This window comes from Protobothrops mucrosquamatus, unplaced genomic scaffold (genome assembly GCF_001527695.2).
Source record: "Protobothrops mucrosquamatus isolate PMUCROS unplaced genomic scaffold, P.Mucros_1.0 scaffold39, whole genome shotgun sequence".
NCBI classification, from domain to species: Eukaryota; Metazoa; Chordata; class Lepidosauria; order Squamata; family Viperidae; genus Protobothrops; species Protobothrops mucrosquamatus.
Genome location: NW_015386421.1, coordinates 1,618,617 through 1,638,729, shown reverse-complemented (window position 1 = coordinate 1,638,729; position 20,113 = coordinate 1,618,617). Strand labels below are relative to the sequence as shown.

Below are 20,113 nucleotides of genomic sequence, written 5' to 3'. Positions count from 1 at the left end.
GATCAAGAGCTGATAGTAGTTTTTCTTTTGTAGAAACATATATAAAGTTTCTACATCATCCCCATTTTCTAGTGAGCTGTGAGGGTTTGTGGAGGCGGGGATTGTATTTCTTTTTCCAATAAGCAAGTCTGTGATATTTGATAGCTTTTCTATCCTTAATACCGTTGAGCAGTCTCTAAGTAAAAAAAATTGGATCACTCAGCTGTGAAGAAAGTGGATAAGATCCATCAGCCCATTGAATCAGCACCATATTTTTCTTTCTGATTCCATTCAGATGTAATAGGGTTTTTCCAAGAAATCATAGTTTGTTAAAATGTGAATGAACAATTGTGCACTCTTATCTTGTGCACTTTTTGCAGTAGAAGTTCCGCAGTTTCTTTTCTGTCACTTCTGAAATTCAAAATAAAGGTTTATGTTTTGGCTATAGATTTAGTTTCCAGTTCTAGTTTCTAGTTCTGATCAATAGAAGATAGTTAAATGGCATAGTTTCCACATGGAGAAATGGAAACTGTGGCTAAAGTATCCTGGACCTGGCATAAACTGAAGAAAAAGGATTGCAAAGACAAGCGTATTTACTGTCATTATTAATATTTGGACCCTGGTTTGTTGGAATGCCCATTATGTCAGAGTAGAATCACTGTAACATTAAAGATGGTAAATATATAATCCAGATGGTTAGCAAACGAATCATATTTGATATACACAAATGCCTGGATTTATATAATGAAAATTCCATGCCTATTTTAGTAGATGTAGAATTTGCTTGCAAAAGAGGAACAGAATAAAAAGAATCTGTGAGAGCACCTCTTCTTTTGAGGTGTGTGTGTGTGTTAGGGACTCACCCCCACCCACATACATTTTTAAAATTATAGTTTAATTATGTAAGAATTCACACTAGCCTCCACAAAAGAGTCCTAAAACAAGATGGATCGATGACATCAGCAAGTATTGTGGGCCCAATTGGCAAAAGAAAGCTTAGGATCGTATAGCTGGAAACAGGCAGAAGAGGCCTTCATCCTGCAGTGGATAGACAATGGCTAAAATGAGGAGGAGGAGGAAGAGGAAGATATAATAATAATAATAATAATAATAATAATAATAATAATAATAATAATAATAATAATAATAATAATAACACTGAAACATTTGTGAGTCTGCAGTGTTTAAATAGCAGATAAATTATAATTATAAATTATATTACGGGGAATATGTAGCTAGAAGGGGAGGAATGATGAGTTGGGTACATTTGCTGCAGTATAAAGCAGATTGGAGGCTGGAAAATTCACGCTTTCCTGTATAGCAGATTTTCTGCATATTTTTCTTATTTTACACAGTCATGCACATCACACCTTTGGGTTATTATTTGCTTGGGAAACTATGAAAAGTCAATCATAGGAGTGAGGTAAAAGTTTTATTATAGGTGTCATTCCATGAAGGTTGATATGGGATTTGACAATGAGCCATCTAGTTATGAACTGAAGTAAAAAGATAAGATGTCCAAATCAAAGCATTTTAAAATGGGCTAAAGCAAATAATGTGTTTAATTCCCTAAATAAATCATATTTGAAGATCTTTGGGCCCAGATATGACTTTTAAAGGCCTGGTTAGTGAGAGATCTGGTGGATTTTAGCTTATAGGAATAGTGCTGCCTTTAATGTAAAAAAAAACCAAAACCTTAAGGGTGGATTCAGATGCTTTGCCTTATATCTGATAAATGTTGGCTAGTTTTGAATAATTAAAGGCCATAAATATCCCACATAAGTAAAATATATTTTTTAAAAATATATCCTATTCTATGAAAGTATCTGTAATAGTCATACTAAAAGTAGTTTTCTGATTTCACTTCAGTAAAAAAGTAATTTCTTCTGTTAATTTTTAAGTATGCTACATGTTTGTTTTGTTACATGATTCTAATTCTAAGAAAGTATATCACACTTTCCAATTCTATTTTCTCACTACTGATACAGTCCACAAAGTGTTAAACTCATAATGTCACAAGAAAGCTAGCCAGCTCCATAGGGCTTAATTTTAGTCCATGTGAGAGAATTCTACAATGAAATGTACCTGCTTTATCTAGTTGAAAAGTCAATTCTAGATACATTTATGTGGAAATAAGCTCTAGTATACCTAAGTATGATACTTTATCCAAGTCCAAGAGTTCACATCTTTTCAGCTTTTGTTATAGAATATTTCTGTGGAGAGGCTCATATTTGTTTTTATGCACTATTCTCACTTTCAGTTCTAAAGTTTATTAACTATTTAAGGAATGAATGTCTAACACTGTTATCTAATTCAGAAGCAAATGTAGTGTAGATATATAGTTGGAACTATATAGATGCCATGTATCACTGTGAATGCACTGACTATAATCAGATTTCATCGTTATATCACCTTGCTCACTTGCTGTGAATAATTTTAAACAGGTACTATGCATAGATACTATATTTGTACTAGATACTGTAGACTGCTGTTATCTTAATGTATTAAAGCCATATTGTTACAATTTCAGTTACATTTAAAATAGCAGACAGGCTTAGAAGCAGTACGGTAAATGAATAGTTCTCATTTCCTATCCATCAACTCCTTCCAAAGGATTTTCATTTGAATTCAAATTTATCTTTGACAAGTGTTTTTCTAGCAAGAAACTCTGCTTAAGGTTTTGCCTTACCTTCATACTTTATCTTGAATTGTCCTTCTGTTTTAGGCTGTTCCTGAAACTGCTGGCATCAAGTTTCCAGATTTCAAGTCTGCAGGTGTTACGCTGAGGAGTCAAAGGGTAGGTTAATGTGCTAGTCTTTGGGATCTAAAGGGATACCTGCTTCCTCTCTTTCATTTCTTCTTCCTTTCCTGCTAATAATCTAATGAAGCATGAATTGCAATACTGTAGTAAAAGAGCTTCAGCTATTTTCTGGAGTATACACTGTAGCTTTTTTGTCTTTGAACCTGTCTCTTTCCTCTTAAGTAGGGGTGGGTAACTTGGTGGGGTGTCAAGAGATTTACTTCAGTTTTTAAAATTATTTCTTGGAGGGCCACTTCATGACATATGCTAGGGTAAAAGATTTAATGCTGTTAAGGGACCTCTTAAGTGGTGAAATGGATGTATTAAATCTTACAGAGCTTTAACTAAAAAATTTTGGGCTCCGCCTCCCATTTTCAGGCTGTGGCACTGTAGAAAATCAGTAGTATAGTAGTCCTGGACAAGTGTAATGAAGCCTGCCCATTACAGGTAGTCTTTGATTTACAACAGTTCATTTAGTTCAAAGTTACAACGGCACTGAAAAATGTGACTTATGGTTGTTTTTCACCGACCTTTGCAGCATCCTTACGGTCATGTGATCAAAATTCAAATGTTTGGCAACTGGTTCATATTTATGACCATTGCAGTACCCAAGGTCATGCAATCTCTTTTTGTGACTTCCTGACCAAGTTAATGGGGAAGCCAGATTCACTTAACAACCAGGTTACTAACTTATCAACTGATTCACTTAACAACTGTGGCAAGAAAGGTCATAAAAAGGGGCAAAACTCACTTAACAAATGTCTCACTTAACAACAGAAATTTTTGGCTCAGTTGTCATAAATCGAGGACTACCTGTACAATCACAAGTCGCACAGCCGTCAACACAGAAGCACCCATTCAGTTAATGAACCCCCACCCCTTTCTCCCCAATGCAGTATTAAGTGCCTCAGAGGCCCCAGGGAAGCCCCTGGGAGACCTAGTGCAGGCCCTGGCCTGGCCTCTCAAGGCCTCCCCCACTCCCTGAGGCACTCCATGTTCTGCTTCCCACTCTTCGGGGTCCAATAGGTCATGGGCTTACTTTAAAATGCTCCCCATCTCATACCGATCACTCGCTTACCTTTTACTGTAGATCTGGAAGTTCTGCAGATCACATTAGGGAAGAAGAAACTGCTCTATCCCTAGGCCACGTGGTCTGGTTCCAGAAGTGGGCACCATTTTCGAAGTGGCATAACACACACACACACCCCAACTTCACAGTGGACTAGTCAAGATTTGTTGTGGGCTATCTTTCAAAAGCTTTAAGGGTGGTTTTGTATGGTCTGTTTTCAAATACAAAGTTGGGAAAATATATGGAAAGTTATATTTAAAACGAGATTAGAGTAATTCTGTATCATGTTGGAATGCTATTTGTGTATGGCCAAATTTTGTGCTGTTGCAGAAGGTAAGAGGCTCTGGTTCAGTTTTGGAGTCAGACTCATCAAGTTCACATCAAACAAATCATGGGTTGTTATGAATGATTTGATTTATCAATGATCTTTTATTTTTTTTATATTTTTTTATTTCAATCAGATAGCTAAAATACAAACTCCAAAAGAAAAGAAAAAGCAAATTTTACAAAAACAAAACACTATTAGAAAAAATATTTAAAGAAAAAACAAAAAAAGAAATTGTGCATTAAAAATTAATTTAAAATGTGTGAGCTAAGACGTATCAGCCAAATATATCTGGGCATTGAACAAGAGATAGCAAGTGGCATTGCATGTGTCACAACATCATGAACTGACTACCATGGTTCACATATGTGTCATGGGTTCTGTCTGATGCCTGCGCCTCTCATGATCGGTAAATAATGGTTTTGATTAGTCCAAATGGGCAATTAAATTTAAGTATACGGCAATCTTAGGACATTTACTAATAAGGTCCTCCTTCTGAACTGAAATTGAAACTAACATTTTGTTACCTTCATTTGGCTAAAATTTTCTGATAAACAGTCAACTTTGGGCCAGCAGACCTGCTTAGAATTTTGAAACGTTATTGTTGGTTTTCTAACAGAAGAGCTTCTATGAAGTGAGGAAGACCACATATCTTAAAGTTGCCAGTGTTGACAAACATTGCTCTAAGGCTTTCTCAAACTGGTTTCCTGAACCAATTTTAGACCAGGGGTGTCAAACTGCCAGCCCGCAGGCCGGATGTGTCATGCCCACCCCATTGCCGGCAATGGAAAAAAAGTCACGATACATCACAACACGTCACGTGATGTTGCAAGTTTGACACCCCTGTTTTAGACTGTTTCTGTCATGACCAACCAGTTTATCCACCATACCTGGATAATTCAGCATGCAGGCTTATTGGATTCCCATTTCTGCTAACATGTCACCTATGTCAGCCTCTTTCTATTTCTGTTCCTTATTAGCAAAATTTGGAAATAATGTAGAGTGGGACACATGCAAAAGTAGATAGTTATGGAAGCTCTGGGGAACAATTGGGGGGATTTGTTAATTGCCTGGATTAAATCCTCTTTAAGTTCATATTCCGTCTTTTCATTTAATGCAGTAGAGAAATCAACATGAGGTGTATTTTTTTTAAGAAGAAGGAACATTTTTTAAAAATGCCTAGGCTTCCTGCCCCTCCATCTTGCTTTTTACTCCTTGGGTTCGTGATGATCATAGAAATTAATGGGTGTATTTACTATAAAGCACAGCTTATTTTGGCTGTTCTTTGTGAGTAAAAAAACTCGGTGCGCTCTAACAGAACACTCCCCTAGTAAGATTGGCACAGATACTGAAATATTTCTTATGTGCAGAGCATAATTCAGATTTGGTGAACCTGCACCTATTGAGGACCTTCTGTTTTTGAGAAATGCATGATAATCTACTTGTGATCACTTCCAGGGTGACAGTGATATTATAATGCAGACATTTTATTTGTAGTGGAATTGTGCTGCCTAGAGAAATTTGAAGAGACAGGAGTACTTTTAGCTGCAGCCAATTTCTAATTAAAATTTAACTGCTACCTTTGATTGTTAAAGGACAAAGTTTGGGTGCTATTCCCGTGTAGAATACTTACATTTTCCCTTTAGGCACTTTGGCTTTTATTTCTCTTTGCGATAGTAAAGATATAACGGCCATCTTGTAAAATGTTTTGTATAACATCCAGATTCCTGTGTGCCAACTTCGGTCACTTTTTTTAAATGCAAAATTTACTTAAAATCTTTGAAAAGCCTTAGACACTTTTTAAATGGTGTTCCTTTGATTCTTATTAGCATCAGTTCAAACTAGAGTGAAAACATGCAATTGCTTCATGTTAAAAAGTTCATAAATTTAGTTTTTATTAAGACGTGATTTCCCCTGGGTAAATATATATTATCAAGCAACTCTCAGTCACCCGTCTGAAGAGACTATAAGGGAAAAAGCATGTTTGGGGGTTCTGGTTCAATGTTGTATCATTGGATCTCTTGCATGCCATGCGTCAAGAGGGCTGGACCCTAACCTGCTAAGTCTTTGATAATGAGGGAGAAACAGTAGGATGAAAGAAAGTTCTTAGCAATTTCAGATCCACAGAGCTCACTGGGGAATGCTGTGGTACAATTGTTTAGTTCACAGCTGGACACTTTCCACCAAGAAAGACTTCCAGCTGGTAGTTTTACTTGTTACCTGCTAACTAGGATCTTGTAGACAAATTGGTGGTCAGACCAATTAAAAAGAAATGGGGGGAGAGGGAGCTTTCATTCCCATTGATTCACACATCCAGCCTTACTGGCTTTTAAATATTTACTAGCCAACCGAGCACTTTTTTAGCATTGATTAATGAGGTACAATCCACTGTGGTGCTTGCTTTCTCTGAGCACAGGAAAGGAGGGTGCGGGCTAGGACTGTTCAAGATAAAAGTGTATTTTTGTCTTGTGTTGGGCACAAGGGAAGGGGGGGTCACTTGAATACGTGTATGTATTAAATGTACGTTCTCAATATTTGACTTGTCCCTCTATGAAATGGCTAGATGTGATGCCTGTTTGCTCTTCTGTGGAGGCTCTTTGTCAGGTGCCTTTTCTCTGACATTAATGCAAAGCCAGACCTCATCAGCTGCTAACAGGGGAAACATCTGTCTTTCTTCGCTTGATCGATACTGTCCCTTCAGAAGCCGAGCCTTCAAAGCAGTTACATAAAATACCAGTAATATTTATTTGGATTTGATAAATTTAATTACTTGGAACAATTAATAATTTATCTCGCAGTATTGATGGTCCTGCAAGGCATTTTGGTGAGATAAGCTAATGGTAATCGGCACCTCTTTATTAGCTGGAAATTGTGCATTGTTATAGGGGAAAATGTCTGATGGATAGAAAGATGAAGTGTTTTGGTTGTTTTTACTGTCATGTTTGTGTAGTAACTGTACTGAGAGCCAGAGTCCACTACATAAATGAAGCTAGGGACACAGAGCATGGGGCTAGATGGGGAGGTAGGCATAAATGGAATGTCATCTCAGTTTTACTCACAAGTAGTAAGCACTGATGCGATCCAATAAAAGTAGTTGGTTTGCAGTTCATCAGCAATAATGCAGTAGCCCTCCAGCCTTTTAGTAAAAGTGACCAATTATGAATTTTTATGTGGTAGAGCAGTGGTTCTCAACCTTTTTAATGCCGCGACCCCAACCGGTCATAAGTCGAGGACTAAACCGGTCGTAAGTCGAGGACTAAACCAGTCGTAAGTCGAGGACTACCCAACCAGTCGTAAGTCGAGGACTTTCCCTGCCCGGGAGCGCCGCACATGCGTGGTTCCGCCCCCTGCGCCGGCCGAGGCGTAGCTGGCAAGCGGCAGAGACAGAGCAGGCCGACCACCAGCTGGCCCAGCCCAAGGGAGGTAAGGCACCCGCCGGAAAAGGGGGGAAAAATGGCGGACAAAAAAAATGGCGGACAGCCTTGCTTGGCGACCCCCATGAAATGGTCGATCGACCCCAAATGGGGTCCCGACCCACAGGTTGAGAACCACTGTGGTAGAGGGACATGCATGGAAAAGATGATGTCAAATGTTGTTGTATTGGCAAGCTTTAATTTCTTTATGGGTACAATTTAATACGTTCATATATTCATATATTTTAAATATTAAAGCCAATTATAAATAATTATAATTATTTTTAAAAAGCTACTTTCTGATAGATTAGATTACAACCCGTGAATACTTTTAGTATTATTATAATTATTTTTAATTACTATAAATTATATCCACCTATATGCCTTTGAGCACAGAGTTGTTATTTATCTTAAAAAATAAATTGAATTCATTTTAACCTTACAATAACATAGGTAAGCTTTATAAAATGAAGGCAATGTCTCTGGTTCCTGAGGTTTTGTTTTTTTTTAAAGGAACTGTGGTAGTTAATTTTCTTGTTCTTATTTCTTCTACCTGGTAGTATCCCATAAATCATAGCTTTTTTTCTTTTTCTGTTGGCTTCATTATGCAGTCAGGATTCATGTTTTAGCTGCAATCCTGGGTGTACTTATTTGGACCTAAATCTTGATCATAATGGGGCTAGCTTTTTACTACACTTATATAGGCTTCTATTGTTAACATTAAAAATGGAGATATTTCAGAGGGCACTGCACCATCTTTTATTTTTTTATTTTTCACTTTATATTTTTTTACTTGGAGGATTTTACAATATTATTTGTCATCACTATAATCATATAGTAGATGTTTTAAGTTATGCAAAATACTGAGATGTATTAGATTGCAGTGGGGTATAAGTTTAATAAATAAATTTATCAAGTCCTAGAGTTCTACCTTGTGGAGCCCCTTAGTGCTCTATCCTCTCTCTACTTCTGTCTAACATCTACATCAGGGGTGTCGAACTGCCGGCCCACAGACCGGATGCATCATGCGGAAGCCGCGCCCACCCCATTGCCAGCAATGGCAAGGCAGTCCCGATACATTGCGCGACGTCACATGACGTTGAGAGTTTGACATGTCTGATCTACATGAAACCACTGGGTGAGATTATCCATCGCTATGAGGTTAAATACCACCAGTATGCTGATGACACTCAACTAATACATTTCTATCCCTGGCTGACCAAATGATGCTGACAAGGTTCCTTCCCAATGTCTGGAAGCTATATGGGTCAGGTTGGAGAAAAAACAGCTTAACTCAGGAAAACTAAGTAATTGTGTATGTTAGGGCTCCTGCATTCAGGGACTTCCCATCTTTACTTCTGGATAGGGCAACATTGCCTGATTTGCAAGTCCTTTTGGACTTTTGGCTCCTATTTAAAAGCAGGTGGCAGCTGTGGCCAAGAGGCCACATAAATCAACCTTGTTCACTAATTACACTATTTCCTGAATTTTAAGGCACTACTCACAGTACTTGGCTGCCTCCTACTATCATGGCACATTCTACATGGGGCTGCCCTTGAAGAGCATCTGGAAGCTGAAACTGATTTAAAATACAGCAGTATGGATAGTTTTGGATGCACAGTACTACACTCACGCAACCCCAACTTTCATAAGCTGAATTGATTTCCAGTAACTTCTGGTTGCGATTCAAGGTGCTGGTTGTTACCTATGAAGTCCTTCATGGCATAGAGCTAGGTTACTTGCAGGACTGCCTATCTTCAAGTGACCTTACACATTCTCCTTAATAAAACAGTGTCATCTCGTAGGTTCTGCCAGGCCTGCCTGCTCTCTCACAACACTTGCCCTATGGATACTCCCCAAAATTTGTATGATTCCAATCCTGTTGGCCTTTTATAAGGCCCTGAAGACCTGGCTTTTCCCCCAGGCATTGAGTCAGGAATGTTGCATGGGTCAGAGTATTAAGTACACTCAACTGTTGCAACGATTGGGAGTTGAATGACTGGGTTGCCCTTGATTATGTTATATTTTCTTTTTTTTTCTTTTTTTTGAATTTTGGAATGAAATGGAATGGAATAGGACAGAGTAGGATTGAGGTATGAAATTGTTACTTAGCTCATGATGATTAACTTTGATTTCAGTAAGACTTGATTGGATGTATTTTTCAATGTATTTACTGATTACAAACTGATTTCTGTCTAATCAAGTTTGTTACTAAGAATTGTTTACATTTGTTTCATAAGTTCTGTTTATAGTGCAGTTGTGAGGTGTGATTTTTAAGCAAGGGAAGCTCTGAATAACTTTTAATTTGGATTTGGCTGAACATTTGGGGCATATTTCATGACAAAACTATCATAGGAGAGGAATATTTGCCAGAATTACTTCTGCTTAACAAGGCCTTGAAATAACTTTTGCAAGAATTACATATCATAAAATCAGGTGTGAATGAAAGAATTTCCTTACAAGTGCATTGTTATTATAAAAATAACATTCCAGATTCCAGGCATGAGAAAGAACAGCTCGATAAGAGTAAATACTTTGCATAGTTGTCCAAAATCCAACATTAAAAGAACTGTACTGAACCTGCACCTGTGATTAGGAAATGCCAGCCAGATGTTGGATTACATAAAGGAAGGGAAAATGTCTTAATGTTGTTGATGATTTCATTCCAATATCTGAATAAAGGCTGTGTTACTCCATACTTTATGTTTCAAAGGAAATTACTCTGCTGAAGTGTGAGAAAATTCAGACAATTTAAAATTGGAAGTTTCATAAGCATTTTAGGGCTGTTGAAACTGAGGTGCCAAAATTTGGTGGCTCCAAAAAAATTTAATCTAGAAGTATTTATTTATGTGTTTGTTTGTTTGTATTATTTTATATAACTTGCGACATTTTAACAGAGTTGCCAATTTAAGAATATCCTTCTGTAGAAATCTCTGGGCCTGAAGAGGTGAGAGATGAGCGGATTATTTGTGCAAGATTACAGATCCACTTAACACAGCACATGCTGATCACGGTTAATCGTGATCAAGACCTGTTCCCATTTATCAGATTTCTGAATGTTAGATCTTATATTGGAGCCTGTTTTGTGTTGATTGAAAGAGCAGATGTTTTCTGATCAGCTGACAGTCAACTGTGTATGAGGAAGCAGAGCTGAGAGATACTGGTCAAGTATCAGGGTACTTGGAGGACTGGGGTTGAGGTGGCAGTAAGGTTTTTGCCAGCTGACCGTCAGCTCATGTGAAGAGATGGAAAGTGAGTTCTGGCTGGTAAATGTGTAGAATCTGAGGTAGAGAAGAACCTGATGGATTTTCAAAAATCATACTTGGAGAGTCAGTCTTAGATGATAATATTGAATCCCCAAAAGGTTAGGTTTGAATTTTGTAGATCATCTCCATCTACCTTTTTTATGTTCATGTCCTCCAGGATAAGTGAGACACAGATTGTTTTGTAGAATTTAAACCATAGTTGAGAGTTTCTTTTAATGAAGAGCAATTCAACTAACTGGGTAGCTAATAGAGTATAAAAATCCAACCCTGGGGAGATTATTACTATCTCCGAATGATGTAGAAATGTGGACCAATTACCTTGTAAGAGGAATCTGGCCCTTTCCTAGTGGCTTTTACTCAACTCAGATTGGTATTCCTCATATTGGAGAGTTTTATGAGTGCAAGCAATGACTTGCACCATATCTAAATGTATGGTAGACTTAAGATAAATAATTGCTGTTAATTCCATTTACAAGGGCAATTCAGAAATAAACTTCTGTTTGGTTATCAATGACAGACACTCACAGATACAGAACTTTTATTATACACATTAGAAAACTACAACATTACATTATTTTTCGACATAATCACCATTCAAATTGAGGCACTTGTCATAACATCTTACAAAGTTTGAAATTCCTTAGTAGTAGTCATTCAGCATCAAATCTGGGCTATGGGGGGGTGATCAAAAACATCCCAATGGAACTGCTTCAAAAGGTCTTGGATGCATCTAGCAATGTGCGGGCGGGCATTATTGTGAACCAAAATCACACCGGAAGTCACCATGCCCTGACACTTGTTATGGATGGCTCGTCTGAGTTTTTGTAATGTTTCACAGTAGACTTCTGAATTGATGGTCGAATCACGCTCCATGAACTTCACTAGCAGTACTCCTTTGGCATCTTCACATTTGGCGGGATTTTCTATGGCACCACTTCTGGTGTGGTGTTGGTTCACAATAATGCTCGCCTGCACAGCACTAGACGCACCCAAGAACTTTTGGAGCAGTTCTGTTGGGATGTTTTTGATCATCCCCCTATAGCCCAGATTTTGCGCCAAGCGACTACTACTAAGGAATTTCAAACCTTGTAAGACGTTATGACAAGTGCCTCAATTTGAATGGCGATTATGTCGAAAAGTAATGTAATGTTGTAGTTTTCTAATGTCTATAATAAAAGTTCTGTATCTGTGAGTGTCTGTCATTGATAACCAAATGGAGGTTTATTTCCGAATTGCCCTCATATTTACAGTAGTTATTTGCTTGCATCTCTTATTAGCCAAACATTGGGCTTTTTAATATGGTAGTTCTGTGATGCTCTGATTGTTAGTATTTGGCAAACAGCTTGTCCATTTTGAGGTGAAAATTAAGTATGACTTCTTTGCTGGGAAAATCCTCAGAGAAACAGGCCTTATTTTATTTACTCATACATAACAGCATTTTACAAAATAAAGTGATGGAGTTGCTTATTAGGAAAGAATTTTTATACAATTTTGAATGCAAGTTAAATGTTAGAAATGACAACTATCCAACTAGAATTTTATCTATTCTTACCCAGCAAATCAGTTTCCAAGAGATAAATGTTTAGAGTTGGGCCTATTAGGTTTTAATACTTTTTTATGTAATTGGATACGATTTCCTTATTGATAGGCCCCAGTTTGTGCAAGTTGGAAAGAAAGTTTCCAACTCCATCTCTTTGAGTATGGTTCCCCACAGGGCTATGTCCTGAGTCCACTACTGTACACCTTGATGACCCACGACTGCTGTGCTACGAATCATATTGTGAAGTATGCAGATGACACAGCAGTGGTGGGTCTTATCCGGGATGATAGTGAAGATGCTTATAGGGAAGAGATGAAGGCTCTGGTAAACAGGTGCAATAAATGTATCCTGGTTCTAAATGTTGATAAAACAAAGGAGATCATTGTAGCTACTCCACTCATGCAGCTATAGAGGTGGTCAACAGTATTAGGTATCTGGGGGTGTAGATAACTAACAATCTGAATTGGTCTCGCCACACATCATCCTTAGTGAAGCGTGCAAACCAGCGTCTGCATTTCCTGTGTCAGATGAGGAGAGCACATCTTTCTCCTTCTGTCCTGGCCACTTTTTACAGAGGCAAGATTGAGAGCATCTTAACAAACTGCATCACTGCATCATTATCTGGTTTGGTGGCAGCAGAGCCTCAGCTAGAAAGTCCATATAGAGACTAGTAAGGACAGCTGAGAAGATTGTAGGAAGCTCGCTCCCTGGTATTCAGGATGCTGCTTATAAGCACTATGTGCTTAGAAAGCATTGTTAGAGACCACACCCACCCACTTTATGATCTGTTGCTCCCCTGTGGGAAGAGGTTTCAAAGTATTTGTAGCAGGACTACCCGATTCTGTAATAGCTTTGTTCCTTATGCCATCCGTCTGGTAAACTCGCAAGATTCGTTTTTCTCGCCATGCTCATCTCTACATAATCCGAACTAGACTGTGTGATTTCATATAATATACATGGGTATATGCATAATTCTGTATTTGTTTATTTTTGTCACATTTATGTCACGGTATATTGGAGGTGGTGACCCTTTGAGAGCTGAAGGCAACGAAATTTCATTTTAATGTATGCCGATTAGTGTACACTCAAAGTGACAATAAAGTTATTATTCTGTTCTAGTTGAGATGGGTAATGTTACCTTTCATGACAATGTGATCTAGTACTGCAAGCATTTCCAGTTTGAGGGATGGAGAAGGGGTTATGGAAATGAGTCAAATACAAGTCTTTATTATTCTTAGGGTCAACCTAGGACCATTCAGGTTTTTGCTTATTGGACTGCTTGTATTTCACTGGTAGCTAAGCAAGAGAAACCTCCAGACTGCTGCCATTCTGCAAATCTCTCTGCTCATCCAGTCATGTGGCTTTGATTCATATATTGATGTGTTGTCCTTTTATTTATTTTTCTCTTGCTGCACAGTTCATACATTTACTGGTTGTTTATAGTGAGGACAAAGACTCCGAGTCCTTAAATCAAAAGCAATGTTGGCATAATTATAAGCACAAGCTGGCGTTGCAAAGAGGGCTGCAGGGAGAGGTTGTCAGAGGAAAAAAGCACCCACAATATATTAACCCAAAAGATCTTAGCTAATCACTTCTTCAGCTTGAGCAATCCATTTTTTTAAAAATTTGACACATGGTTATTTGGGGACCTGAGCAATAATAAATAATTCTGGTAGATTGTTACAAAGAAGAAGGACTGAAGGTTAGCTGTTGGCTATTGCACTTACTTAGAATGAAAGTATTCCCTACGTTGTACTGAACTGCTGTCAAGAAGTGCTTTGTTGCATTGTGGAAAAAAGTAGTAGTTGTTAATCAAACACAGTAAATTTAAGTACTATTAGACCACATTGTCTAATGGCTGTTCTGAGCTGAATGATAAGGGATCAGGATACAGACATGTCATTGGTTGATTCCATCTGGGAGGCCACAGACTTGTCTTTTGGGTTCCATTAACATTTTTGACAGATCTTTGCCAAATTGATTTATATTTTCAATTCTGCTTCATATTTCATTATTTTTCTTCCACTATGAGCCAGTTGAAAGATTATATTAATCTGACCCTGTCTTGCCCTGAAAAGGAATGAAGAACTGTACTACGTTGTAACCGTGAAGGCTTGCCCATAGCCCATATGATTTTAGAATTAAAAACAGAGATTATAGGATGTGGACAAGCCTTTACAGTCATAATGTAGTACAGTTCTTCATACGGATGAGCAAACATTCACAGTTACCAAAACAGAAAAGCTAAACATTCGAGAACAGAATAGCGCTGGATCTTTTTTTGTAATTGATGGGAGATACTGTATCTATTGAAATACTCATGTAGAATACCATAATGAATTAAACCATTTGATCGAATTACGTTTGGCATAAAAGCATTCAAAGAATTTTTTTTTTGCCTTATCTTTATAACAGGTTTTTCTTTTCCACTAATCTAGCTCATGTTTTTTGGCTCTTGGGAGCAAACTGTTCATTCAGAAATTTTATTTACTCTGGTTGCTCTTATCTAATCTAAAGATCACCAAATTGAATGCTCCACAGATCAAAATTATAGCTAATAGCAGGAGTCTCTACGGGAGTGGTCAAAAAAGTCAATATGGCACTATGATCATACAACAGAAACCCCATCCTTTTTATGGGCACATTAAAGGGGAATGAGGTTTTGACTGTAGCTATCATTTTCTTGTCTTCTGACTCTTCTGTGGCTGCTTCTGGCTATTAGTAAATTAGCATGTTAAGAATACAGTACTATTCTAAGAAAACTACTAGACTAGTTTTCTTATCGTCTGGATTTTTAATTTTTCTTGTTCTTTTGGGAGAGTCTTCAGGTTGAATTGTCAAAGCAATTGTATTGTCAAAGGATGATGTGGGGGAGTTTTTGTATGCACTTTTGCCCAGTGTATCCAGAGGGAGCTGGTCAAAAAGGCAAAATTGCAGTCATGGCTAGATAATCAAAACTCCACCCCCATTTAAAATGAGGTGGAGATTTAATTGCATAGTTGAGGCTACCACTTGGATTTTTTTAACTTGGATATTACATACCCAAGAATTTCTCTACCTCTGTCTCCAGGGTTGTTGTTACTTAAATTATTAAACATTTTTGGTTTCCCAGAGGGATTAGAAGTAATTTTTGTGGCTTGGCACTTCGATTGTCTGGAAGACCTTAATAGCTACATATCACAATGTGAGACTTGATCAAAGTATGAGGTCAGTGATAAATGGTTTAATGCCATGCTCTTTCCCTCTGTTGAAATTCAGTCAGAGCAAAATATTTGCTCCTACTATTATTTTGGATGGGTATTTCAGTATGTCCAGTAGATCTGTGTCTGGTAGTTATTTTAATTTAATGTAAGGTAATCCCTTTCTTTTCAGTTATTACAGTTTTTTTTATAATTTGGTCCACATATAGTACTCCAGAGTTTTAGTGAACTCCATAGATATCAGAATGGGAGTGCTGTTGCAAAATTAGGTTTTTCAGAGTTGTTTTATATTATAATAATAATAATAATAATAATAATAATAATAATAATAATAATAATAATAATAATAATAATAATAATAATAATAATAATAATAATAATAATAATAATAATAATAATAATAATAAAGTTGGAAGGGACCTTGGAGGTCATCGAGTCCAACCCCCTGCCCAGGCAGGAAACCCTATACCATTTCAGACAAACGGCTGTCCAGTCTCTTCNCTCTGTACTCTTTCTAGAGTCTCAGCATCTTTTTTACATCGTGGTGACCAAAACTGGATGCAGTATTCCAAGTGTGGCCTTACTAAGGCATTGTAAAGTGGTATTAACACTTCACGTGATCTTGATTCTATCCCTCTGTTAATGCAGCCCAGCACTGTGTTGGCTTTTTTGGCAGCTGCAGCACACTGCTGGCTCATATTTAAGTGATTGTCCACTGGATGTTGCCCCCCCAACACTAAAGCAAGCAAGCAACACCCTCAACTCTCAGAGCAGTACAAAAACACCTTAATTGTATAACGTGCAAGTCCGTAGGTTTATTGGTAAAAGAAGCCTTATTGTTTTTGTCAAATTAGCTTTTCCAAACAGCAGCTGTCTAAGCTGCTTTGTGTTTTCTGGTATTGAGGCGAATGGAGCATTGGGCCTTCCCCACCATTTGAGAGTGCCAGGCTAACGGAGCCTACCTAACAGATTATCAGCGCCCTGTGAGTAATAGACTCCTCATTTAGTTTTAATACATTTTGCATAGAGAGCAATCAACCTTCATCAGTCTTAAAGATAAATTGGCTTAGCCAGCTAAATTTTAAAGATATTAGTCCAACAGCAGTCACATAAATCATAACGTTTTCTTAATGATGGTAAAATTAAAATATACTCTTGCTTGAAGAAGCCAATGGAGCTTTAATATTCACAGGCCAAATCCTCCCCCAAAATAAAAGGGAAGCTTAATTGATGTTTTCCAAAGCCAATTCAAACAGTAACATTTCTTCTCAGTTGCCCCTATATATCTTCTGTGTTCTATTAAAGCGTATAAATCCATCCATATCACTTCTGCTCTTGGCTAGCATGAAGGCATTATGCAAGCATCTTTCCAGGGCTGTCAGTCTTCCATTTTACTGCCTAGATAAGGGGAATCATTTACCATTGGTAAAACTCGGGTTGGCTTATGAAGGACATCTTTCCCGTGTCTTTCTCCCATTTTATTTTAGTATGTTTGAAAAAAAATTACAAGAGAGAACCTGTCCAAATTTGTGGAAGAAGTAAGACAAAAGCCCAATTAACATTCTGTGGCATCAATAACACTTGAATTTGAAACTCTTGTAGTGACTTTGATCCACCAGTGCTGGATCCAGAGAGGTACATAATGAAACTGGTCCTGAGAGCAGGAAACAAAAGAAGACAAATGGGAACACCTTGGTCAGTACACGGCAAGACTGTCAAACGGGATGTGAAGATAAAATACAGGTAGTCCTTGACTTATGACCACAACTGAGCCCAACATTTCTGTTGTTAAGTGAGACATTTGTTAAGTGACTTTGGCTCCATTGTACGACTTTCTTGCCACTGTTGTTAAGTGAATCACCGCAGGTGTTAAATTAGTAACACAGTTGTGAGGTGAATCTGGCTTCCCTCTAGTCTAGACCTTGCTTGTCAGAAGGTCGCAAAAGGTGATGACATGATCCCAGGACACTGCAACCATCATAAAATGAGTCAGTTGCAAAGTGTCTGAATTTTGATCACATCACCATGGGGAATGCTGCAAAGGTGGTAAGTATGAAAAAACGGTCATAAGTCACTTATTTCAGTGCCATTGTAGCTTCGAGCGGTCACTAAATGAACTGTCGTAAGTCAAGGACTACCTGTAATGTTTTTATGAGCCTATGGCATTTACTGAAAAGAATACTGGTGTTTCCATATTTAAGTGGTTAGGAATAATAAAATCAAACAAAGTAATACAAAGTGAAGCTTTCACATTCCATTGTTAACTTTTGTTGGTGTCTCAGTATGCTGTCATCTAGTTTAGAGAAGATTGGAGAATCTCACAAAGTTCAAGATACTGCTACAAGAAAGCTTGTGTCTGGCAGAAAATGTAGAGATGTAAAAAAAATAGAGATTGGCGGACCCAGAGTGGGAGACAGATACTAGGAGAATATTATTTCTACCACCAAATGTTTGGCTTTTACTCTGTTGCTGTAGCTGATCATAGGACCGAACTACATATATCTGTACTGCATCTTTCCCCAAATTTAGATTAATGAATATCCCTATTTAAGCATTCTGCTTCTGCAGTCACTTCCCAGTTTCTCATTTCTGCTTCCATTGTTTCTATGTTAAGTTGGGGAAAATGATCTGCATTAAAGGCCCTTCTCAGCATGTAGGTTTGGAATCCTAGAAAATCAGAATTCTGTTTGTAGATCGATGGAGCTTCTTAAGTAAAAGTGGTATGCTGCAGCAGCTGTTAGCCTTTCTCATTGTGAGGTTCAGAGTGAAGCTGATGGACTTGGCCTCATTTTTGGTCTTATGTGATAGCAATTGTGTGCTTGTGTGGACCCACATAGGTTTTTTAACACTCTCTTCTCAGTATGATGTAACTATTATGTACTGGTACATTCATATGAAACCTGTGTTAGTCTTTGTGTTATGCTCCAAAAATAACTATGAAAGATGCTATTGTGAATCACTTCTAAAATATATCTCTGAATACAAGTTGAGATAAGTTGCAAAGTTTTTGAGATTCTTTCTCCCCAAAATTTGAAGTGTAATGGGCTGGGAATATGGCAGGCCTATCTCTATCCTGATGCTGGATACAGTCTGAGTGTATGCAAAATTCAAACCACTGCACTAATATACAGTAAGAATAAAGCAAAAGGCTAAAGGCTCCTAGAATGTAGAATACAACTCAGACTGCCTGCTATAATATAGCCAGCAACATTGGCCTTGCTAAAATAAATACTACAGTAACATATGTATTGAAGTCTCAATTTCTGTTGCACTATAAGGACAAGCGAGGTCCTCCATATATTACTATATCTGCCTTCTTAGATTGCCAATTGCGTAGTATTAAGACAAGCTAATACAGGTCCTATGCTGCCTTAGAGTAATTAAATATCTTAGGTATGTGCTTGGTTTGAAAAGATTCAAAACTCCACTGGGATAGGTGATACCTTTTAACTTAGCTAAATTTGGTTGATGATCTTGCTGAAATGTTTTACCTAAAGCTTTGTTTAGCCTTTTCCAACCTCAGAGCTAATAAAACATTGGATGAAACTATATGAAGCAAATTTAGAGGTTACATTTCTGTGCCACGTGGACTGATAATAATCTAGCAAAATGAGAAATTATGAACCTTATGAATAATAAGCTTAGCTTAAATCGGTGGTTGATCCAAAAAAAAAAAAAAGTCCAAGCTCTAGAGGTTCATCCCCAGTTCTGCTTCCAGCTGTGATGCTGAATTTGTCATGCAGGAAGTTACTGGAAACAGAGGCTGAAGAAATTTTGATTAGACCTCTTCCACTTTGGTAAGAACAGACTTGAGACAGCAATTAAGCTGGAGTTTTATGGTTTTGATAGCTGCTGAGATATAATGTCCACCTTTAGTTAGGAATAATGTGTGTCTGTTGCACTACAATGGGTATTCTTGCGCCCTCCGTAAACCTGTTGCAAAGAATATAATTCCTTGCAAATATTTGTAACTGGATCTATAATATTCATGTCTATATGCCATGTATGATTTGAAGACATTTTATCAAAAATCTTCATTTTGGTCTTATTATAATTAACGGGGAGAAATTCCTGCCTGCTGTATGTAACTACGACTGGGATTATTCTTCTTATTGTTACAAAACTTTGGAGTAATGCTAACAAAAAAATTCTTATATGCTACCCGATTTTGAAATGGAGTTTGAAATTTGAAGTTGAAATATATCTCCTGGCTAGTCTGGCGTAATCAAATTGCAAAGTGTCAGAAGTCTGCAACTGATGAATAAATGCAAACTTTAAATAATGTTGGGAGTTAGAAGACATGGAGATTAGACTATTCTGGTGCCTGCACCATATCAGAGAGTAGTTCCTGAAAGTTGCATCTGATCATAGAAATGTTACTATAAAACTGGGTTAAAAAGCAGAAGTAATTATGGCTTAATGGAGAAGATACCAAGCTTCATCTAGAACATCTCTGTAGAGATCCAATAAAAGACTGATTTAAAATCCTACTTGTAGGGACAACTTGGGCAAGCTTATATA

At 37.6% G+C, this 20,113-nt stretch overlaps 1 protein-coding gene across 1 annotated transcript in view; it reads left to right on the top strand.

The window, feature by feature from the left end:
* DMAP1 (DNA methyltransferase 1 associated protein 1) overlaps positions 1-20,113 on the top strand; it is a 43,447-nt gene that overhangs the window by 14,882 nt on the left and 8,452 nt on the right. The window contains exon 9 of the mRNA XM_015811348.1: positions 2,705-2,776. Coding sequence (XP_015666834.1) covers positions 2,705-2,776 — 72 coding nt within the window. The remainder of the gene's footprint in view (positions 1-2,704; positions 2,777-20,113) is intronic.